An 8,811-nucleotide genomic window follows, 5' to 3' on the forward strand; every position below is an offset into this window, starting at 1 on the left:
CTTGTACTCCAACATTGCCCAAAGTCTCAAAGCTGACCAGTGACAAACTGTGGCCTTTCACCTCTGAGGGTCACACACATGCTGCAGGTGAAGGTGGTTCTTGTTGCTCCACCTATGATGAAATAGGGCCAAATCATAGAATCACAGGATATCCTGAGATGGAAGAGACCCACAAGGATGGTCAGATTCCAATTCCTGGGCAGCTTCAAGAATCCCACAATGAGCCTGAGAGTGTGATCCAAACACTTGTTGAGCTCTGGGGTCTGTGAGAGAAGCTTCTTACCAGAGTGCTCAGGGGGTTTAGATGGTCTGTCAAGTCACTTCCAAGTGTTAGGACCAGTATTTTTCATGTGGCTTCTCTTCTTGTGATGAAAATTAGGTGAGGGGGTTGTTTTCTTGTGTTTCAAAAGCATTTCCTACTCCCAGGCTTCACATTTGGGTGGTGCCAGTTAAAGTTTTCCCACCCTTGCAACACCAAATGCACTTCATTATATGGTGTTGTTCTCAGGGTGGCATCCAGTTTAAGGCTGGGCTTGATGATCTTGGAGGTCTTTTCTAGTCAGATTCTAAAAGTCCTCCTCAGATCTGACAGAAGGGAGTATGTGGTATTTGCTGGGTCCCCAGGATGAAGGAGTAATGGATGAATCTGACTCCACATTCTTAGAAGGCAAATTTATTATTATATTATATTATATTATATTATATTATATTATATTATATTATATTATATTATATTATATTATACTAAAACTATACTAAAGAATAGAGAAAGGATACTTACAAAAGGCTTAACAAGATACTAATTAAAACTCGTGACTGCTTCCAGAGTCCTGACACAGGTGGACCGTGATTGGTCATTAAATAAGAACAATTCACATATTGGGTAAACAATCTCCAAACCACATTCCAAAGCAGCAAAACACAGGAGAAGCGAATGAGATAATATTGTTTTCCTTTCTCTCTGAGGCTTCTCAGCTTCCCAGGAGAAGAATCTTGGGCAAGGGGATTTTTCAGAAAATATGACAGTGACAGGAGTGGAAGAACCGTGCAAACCCCAATGCCTCCCCAGAACCCCACAAACAGATTTTGCTGCAACTCCAACGCCTCACCCCCAGCTTTTCCCTCCTGTTCCCTGCAGGTATATCCGAACAATGTACCTGGGGATCCAGAGCCAGAGGAGGAAGGAACACCAGCGGCGTTTCTACTGGGCTATGATGTACGAATATGCAGACGTGAACATGCTGCGCCTCCTGGAAACATTCCTCGAGAGCGCCCCTCAACTGGTGCTACAGCTCTGCATAATGATCCAAAAGAACCGTGCAGAAGCATTACCATGTAAGTGGCCCCCCTCTTCCCCACCTTTCCAGCCTCTCCCCTCGGCTCCCAGTGTCCAGCAGCTGATGGATTGTGCTGCTCACTTCCCGCCCTGGCTGGGGGCTGCCGCTTTGGGACAAATCTCTGCTGAGTTTGCTGGGTAAAATTTCTGCTCGTTCCTCTGAGGAGAAAAAAAAAGTCAGTGTCAAGGAAAAGATGGGATTCAGCTCTTCCACACCCAGTCCAGGCTAAAGGAATGATGGTGGTGTCAGGAGGAGGCAAGCAGGCTCTGCTGCTGTGGCACCACTTGTTTGTCGTTTGGCACTGCACAAACACAACCACTCCCTGCCTCAGTTTCCCTCCTTACATAAGTAGGGTGATAAAACTGGCCAGATTTGAGTTTGTGTTGTGAGGACAAATGGTTCAATGCCTATGCAATGCTCTGAAATGGTGTTAAGTGTAAAAAAGGGGGTTTTTAACAGCTAAATGCTGTAGGGGCCTTTTCTGATGAGTGCCCAGGAGTTAAAGGTCTTATCATTGGTACCATGGTTCTCACCAAACCCAGGAAAAGAGAAGGGGAAGGCAGTGGAGAGGATTGTGTAGGGACAGGGATGTAGTGGAAGTTTAGTTGGAAAGGCAATTAAATGATTAGATGAGCTTGGAAGCCACCACAGGGAATATTTTGCCAATTCTGGTGTCCACCACAGTGTCCACCACTGTGATGAGCTGAGCATGGGGCATATGTCCCAGCTGAGAGGGACATGGCCCTGTCCCAGCCCATGGCCATGCTGGCAGCCTGGGGTGAGCAGCCTGAGGGACAACCATCCTTTCCAAAGACCAACAGCGGAGCTGCTTGGTTATTCAGCCCCTGTTCAGTTCGTGCTCCACTGGTGACACTCAGCTTCCCAAAGACAGCCTGGTTGGGGCCTGTCATTTCTGAGTTTTTGGAGCTGAGGTGGGAACTGAAATTGGAATTTGCTTTGGGGTTAAATTTTGCTGGTTTTGCCAAGGTCACCACTATCTACAGCATCAAGGAAGGCCAGACACGCTCCCTTTCCTCTGTATTGCCAGCATGTCCATCACAGTTGTTTATAGAAGCTTCCCTCCTCCTATTTATGCAGTCTTTTCTTGAAACCTCTCATCACGAGCTCTCCAGGCCTCCAAAGTGCTGACATGATGAATATGCCTTTCTACAACTCCTGCTAGAATGGCTCACATTTGCCAGCCTCCTTTTCCCTGCTGCTTCCAATGTTATTAACCCAACTGAAAATGCAGAAATCACAGCCCAGGAGGTTTGCCAGGGCGTTCTGCAGATTGCTGGGCTCGCCGCAGAAAGCGCCGGGTGAAGTTTGTTGGCCTCTGTTGTGCCGCGAGTCAGACAACGCAGGAGAATAATCCCTCCAGGCTTTCAAATCCCTGGCTCTTCCACTTTGCCACTTCCAGGCACGGCTGCCTAATCCACTGAATGAGCTGCATCATTTTTTTCCAGCATCCCCCTCCCCTCCCTTCCTGGGCTTTGCAGTTCCTCCGCTCCTCCATCCAGCGCGCCGAGCCGGCTGCGCTCTCTCTTCCAAGGCAGCGCACGTCCCCGCCTGCCTCCCCGAGCCCTGGAGGGCTCTTTGCTCGCCACGCTCCAGCAGCCGAGCTCACCAGGTCCCCAGTGCATCCTCTCCCTGCCTCCCTCCCCGCCCGTGCCAGGGATGAGGGCGCTGATGGATGAGAGCAGCGGAGCTTGCTCAGCGCTCCTTGACTCCTCCGGTGCAAGGTTTCCTAGAGCTCCTCCATGCCCCTTCAGTGCTTCTCTCTTCCACCACCTCCTCCTTCTCCTCCTCCTCCTCCTCCTCCTCCTCTTCCTCCTCCTCCTCCTCCTTCTCCTTCTCCTCACAGCCGGTCCATAATTATATAAAAGCAAATTAAATGCTGAGAGGAGCCCATTGTGAAAGGGAGCATCGAAGATTTTCACTTTCATCAGGGGAAAACCAAAGGGAGATGGATACTGTTAGGAAGGCAGTGTGTTTAAAAATCAAATCGAGTCTCTCCTGGCTCATCGAGTCTGTGGGAGCGTGGCTCGTCACAGGAAGGGGCCAGTTCTGCCTTTAAACAGGGAGAGCATCAGCTGCATCCCTGAGGAATGCACACTGAAAAAACAGCCCAGGCAAGGGCTTAAAAGCCCAGGTACAGCCCCTGCTGATGTGTCCAGACTCCAGCTGCTTCCATACATCCCCCACAGACTCCTATGGATTAATTTAGTGGCAGACAAGGTCAGTTCACCATTTCCTGTGGCATACATCCCTCCTCCAAGCCCCAGCCCTCCCTGCTCTTTGGATTGCAATGCCAAGCCCAGGCTCCACTTCTCCCCAAACAACTTCGATTTAAGGAGATTTAGAAAGGGAGTTATTGAATGGCTATCAGGAGGTTTTGCTGTTGTCTCCTAATTCCTGTGTGAAGAGAGCTGTTGAGGAAAGAAGAGTGAACACATTGGGGGTCTTTACTCTGACTCAGAGCATCTCCTCCAAAGCATTTCTGCCACACAGCATGGTGGTAGAAAGAGCTGATCTTGGAAGGATGAGTAGGAAGTGATACAACCAGGATAATGCTTAATTTCCTGGGTTTCAATCTATTGGGTGGGTGAAAGAAAGAAAAACCTCATCATGCCTTGCAAGAACTATTTGACAATGAGAGGTACCTGTGTGAGAGGGTCAGGTGGGATCTGTGTCTGTTGTTCCTTCAGCACTCAAAGAACAGAGGAGCTTCACCCAAAAGTGAGAATATCCAGCAGCAGAGGTGCTGGGGCTGGAATTTGAGGTCAACTCAGCCTCAGTAAAGCTTGGGACAAGACTCAAGCTGGGATTTCATGAGAGTCAGGATTCATTCCTTCATCATATCCCCAGCAAAAGGCAGAGCAGATCCCAGATTAGCTGCCCTTGTCTGAGGAACAACAGAAAAGAGCACAGAGAGAAAAGAGGTGAGAACTCTGTGAACTCCATCAGGTGGGCAGTGGAAGGTGAACGTTGAGAGCCTGAGCTGGAATTCTTTGGCTGGTGGAGCAAATGGAACAACATCAGCTCCTGAGTATCCATGTGGAAGGAGCTGGCGTTGGTAGGCAGGCCCTCTGTGGAGGATTTATCTGCTACAACCACAGCTGGGTGGGCCTAAAACAGAGTCAAGAGAAGGTGAGGGAATAAGAATGGATCCAAAATGTGGAACAGCTCATGCCCAAAGCAGCTGAAGGAGGTGGGATGAGATGCTCAACCAGCAGCAGCACCTCTCTCCAGGGAATCTGATGCATTTATACCCATCATGGGGTCAGGCTGAAGGAGGGGAAGGGATTCTGGAGAGCATGCAGCATTGTCCCTCAGTCACCCTAACTGTGTCTGAGCTTTAGGAGAAGATAAAAGGGTGTCCATCTTTCAGACTCCTGGGCAACAATGGCCAGAGGACTTCCCATGATTTAAATCACGTATTTGCAGGGGCAAATGTAGCATTAAAAACAGAAAAAGCTCAGCAACCCAGATCCTCATTCCATAATCACTCCCAGCAGATAATCCACCTCACTCCTTGCAGAACAAACCATCCTTAACCCCCTTCACCCCACAGAGGTGCTGCTTCCTCTGTGCCAAGGGGGAAGGAGCAGATCAAACCAGCTTAAAGGAGACACCCAACTTCTAAGCAGACAGGGAGGTGAGAGGGATTCCAGGTTTTCTGGCATAAATCTCCTCTTAAAGAGGTTTGCTTCCACTTAATTTTTTTTCTAATTTTTTTAACGTGTCTTCTTCAAAGCTTAATGAGATTTAGCTGAAGCACCAACGTACTTCCACTCATGTCACGAGTTCTTTACACAAAGATTTCTGCCTGTATGAGGCTGCAGTTTTCAGCACAGGGTCTCTTCCTCCAAAAATCCCACATCTCTCCACAGATGCTGTGTCCATCTCCCTGATAACCCTACAGCTGATCTGAGATTGATTAGCAGCATAAGCTTTCCTTTTGCAAAGTCCTGCTGGAGTCTCTGGGATTTTGGGAGGTGTTTGCACTCTCCACAGCCCTCAAAAGTAGGCTGAAGCTGCTCATGTATTTAAGGGAAAGCAACATTAACTTATGAGGTTTGGGGGAGTCATTTTATTTAAGCAGAGTGATAGAAATTAGGCATTAAAATTGATTTCAGACATCTGAGCTACAGATGTGTGCTGGCTGCAGAGTTATCCTGGTGGAGTTTGCAAATCATCTTGTCCCTCCCAAAGTGAAGTCCTATTTTTTTTATCATGTTCTCCCTCATCTGTGCCATGTCTGGGGAGCATTTATAATCATTTATGATTCCTTTTTGCAGGGGCAAACTAAAGATCATTTTCCCTGTCACTTAGTTTAGAAGCCTCAGCTGGTCAGCTGAGTTAGAAAGGGACCTTCAGCCTGTAGGTGTTCAAAAATGTGAGTTTCAAGTGACATCAACACAAGCCTGAACGTAACTGAGGAGACTAAAATCCACAGGGCTCCAGTGAAAGTGATAAAAAGACTCATGAGATTTGAAATTTCATCCTTTTCACCACTTGAAGGAGCACTCAAATTTAGTGCAAGATCCTTCATGCTGGCCTGGGCCAAAAAGGTGTGTCCAACAATGTCCAAACAGGAATCCAAACCCCCAAACCCAATCTCTGTGACCTCACAACACAAAATTGTCCCCATTTATGCAGAGTCCCATAACTTCATAAATAAACCAGGGCTGATTCTACACAAGATCCCAAGGGGATCAGTGCAAAATTCAATATGGCATCTGCAGATTTGGTGAGGGAAAGTCCTATTTCTGCAAAGCAGAAATCCTCTTCCTGACTGGTGCATCTTTCCTGAGATCCACCAAGAGAACTTCTCTGTATGACTAAAGAAGTCTTTGCCTTATAAAGTCCTCAGTAACAGGAGATGGAGTGGGGACAAGATCTACCAGAGCCACATTCTGGGCTTTGACTCAGGTTCTGAGACAGATCATGAGGAAAAAGAGATGCTACAACTTTGCCCAAAGGCAGATTTTCTTTGTTCATTTTTTCTCATGCCATTCCTTGGGGATTAAAAGAAGTGGGAGACGTCCATCACCCAGGCCTGGTTTCCTGTGACAGAAGAAGCACAAGGAGAAAAGCAGCTGCTCATTGCCATGTGGGAAAGGCATGTGCTTGCTGGGCCTGGAGGATCTGGGCTGATCTGCCCTGAAAATTTGTCCTGACTCCACCACATTTTCCCTTTAAATGTTCACCAGCAGCCCAAGGAGGCCCAGATAGCTCTGAACTCATAAGCAGCTCGCCTGGGAGGCCACTCATATGACTCCAGTGCTCTGCCAGACTGGGGCATATGGCTCTGTTCCTGCCTTCCCCTCCCTCCCACCAAAGCCGGATGACAGGGAGCAATTTGGTGCCCTGCTGGAAAGGAGCCTCTGGTGCCTGGCCAATTCCCAGCAGCATCAAAAAGCCATCTCCACAGTTGGCAGTGGCACTGAGGACGCCTTGCTCTGGCATGCTGAGAGCAGGCCAAGCCTGAGGCACGCTGGCATGGGACAGCTTGTCCCATCATCAGCCGTATTGTCCCGGTGCGGTGGGATCCAGGAGCCTTCGGAGCCAGGGACAGCTATTTTTTCTTTTTCCAACGGGATTTGGAGCCAGCCCAAAGAAAGACATCATCCCTTCACCCATCCCCACCTGCAGCTTCTCTGTCCACCACCTTGCCATGTCTCTGGCTCTTATTTTTGGAGTGCTGATAAAACCCCGTCTGTTCCGTACCACGTGTCGCCGTCACACACAGGACACGGCACAGCCAGGAAAGATGAGTCACCATTCACGGGACAGAGCTGGCAGGGGGCCAGTGCTGCCAATTTTAGGCTTTGTCAGACTGTGGTAATCACTGGGAAGGGGTTACATCATCAGAGCACTACAACAGCATTAGCTCATGCTGTTCCCAGGAGCTGGGGGCCAGCCAGGAAACCGAGGCATGGCGAGAAGTTTGGGTTCTTGTCAAGCAGATTCTGGGCAGGAAATTCAGACTTTTTTTGGGTGACTCCATGCTGCAGGCTTTCTGGGAGGTTTGGGATAAGAGCATAGGAAAAGTTGCTGTTGGTTAGTGAAATACAATTCTTTTTAGCTTCAGGTTGCTCTAGTGTGGGATTCTTGTCAGGCATCTAGGAGGGCGCGGATAAACAGGGAGCACAAAGGCTCTGGGATGTGCAGAAAAACATGGAAAAGATGCACTGGCAGGCAGGGACTACTCTGTGCTTCTAGCCCCAATGGAAGTGGAGCAGTTCAGGTTGATGCAACTCAAAATTGTTGAGTTTTAAAGGAAAGAATTGTCTCACTTCAGAAACTATTAATTGTTTTTTAATGATTAGCTTGGGGTGACAGTTCTGAGTCTGGGCATGCAGCAAAATTACTGAGTCGGTAGAAATCTCCTGAAATGGCTTTTGTCCCAGCTGGCATTTGACCAACCTCCTGCTCTCAGTGCCCTCAGAACATCCATGTCTTCACACAGAGGGTCACTGAGGGGGGACAGCCACCAGGCACAGGAGCCCCTGTCTGATGTACATCAAGGTCTCAGAAATGTTTGCAGAAGGCAAAAAGACCCAGGAGATGAGCCAGGATGAGCATGACTTAATGTGTGAAGGAGCACCGACAGCTCCCACCATCCCAGTTGCTCCAAGCCCCATCCAGCCTGTCCTTGGACACTTCCAGGGACCCAGGGGCATCCAAAACTTCTCTGGACCACCTGTGCCAGGGCCTCCCCGCCCTCACAATAAGGATTCCTTCCCAAAATCCAATCTAAACCTTCTCTCTCTCCATCTGAAGCCATTCCCCCTTGTCCTGTCACTCCAGGCCCTTGGACCACCTGGACACCAAGTTGTGACCTGCTACCTGTCACACAGGTCTTTGCAGAGCATGCAAAACGTGGGAAGCAGAGGGAGAAAGAGTTTCCTGCTGTTATCCTTGGAGATCAGTGTCCCTGGTGCCTTCAGTACCCCACTGTGAGACAGCACCAGCTGCACCACATGCGTTTTTGCCACTTTGTCACTCCCCCTCACAGGAACACTCTGCCAGACTTGCCTCATTGATGTCAGCCCCGTGTACTCTCCAGGAATGTTGAGAGGCTCCTTCTTTTCCAGAGACCAGTCCCCTCAGCTGGGATTATGCTGAGGCATTTCCACCAAAGGGCCCCTGCACAGTATCAGAGGTTTATAAACCATAAGGTTACAAAGTGTGCACTGCTGACGCACCTCTGGATGGATCCCTCTTTCTTTGGCCACTGAGTGTGATCCCAACTGGGTCCCTTCCTCTTTCCCATCAGGCCAAAATCATTCCCAGAGCTGGGATGAAGTTATTTCCCTAATTGCCTGCAGGTATTCTGCATCCAGGCCAAGCCACATACTAGAGGAGGTTTGGAGGATCCCTGTTTGGTGCTGTCACAGACCCTTTGAAGCATTGCCTTGATGTTGTCTCATCTCCAAGGAACAGCCTGTGGGAGCTGCTTTCAGCA

The 8,811-nt window shown here is 49.0% G+C and overlaps 1 protein-coding gene across 1 annotated transcript in view; it reads left to right on the forward strand.

The window, feature by feature from the left end:
* The first annotated feature begins 1,142 nt into the window (after positions 1-1,142).
* The window catches only part of XKR6 (XK related 6), a 19,893-nt gene continuing 12,224 nt past the window's right edge, over positions 1,143-8,811 (forward strand). Inside the window, exon 1 of the mRNA XM_005424954.2 lies at positions 1,143-1,335. Coding sequence (XP_005425011.1) covers positions 1,152-1,335 — 184 coding nt within the window. The 5' untranslated portion in view covers positions 1,143-1,151. The remainder of the gene's footprint in view (positions 1,336-8,811) is intronic.

The sequence above is a fragment of the Geospiza fortis genome, unplaced genomic scaffold (genome assembly GCF_000277835.1).
Source record: "Geospiza fortis unplaced genomic scaffold, GeoFor_1.0 scaffold106, whole genome shotgun sequence".
NCBI classification, from domain to species: domain Eukaryota; kingdom Metazoa; phylum Chordata; class Aves; order Passeriformes; family Thraupidae; genus Geospiza; species Geospiza fortis.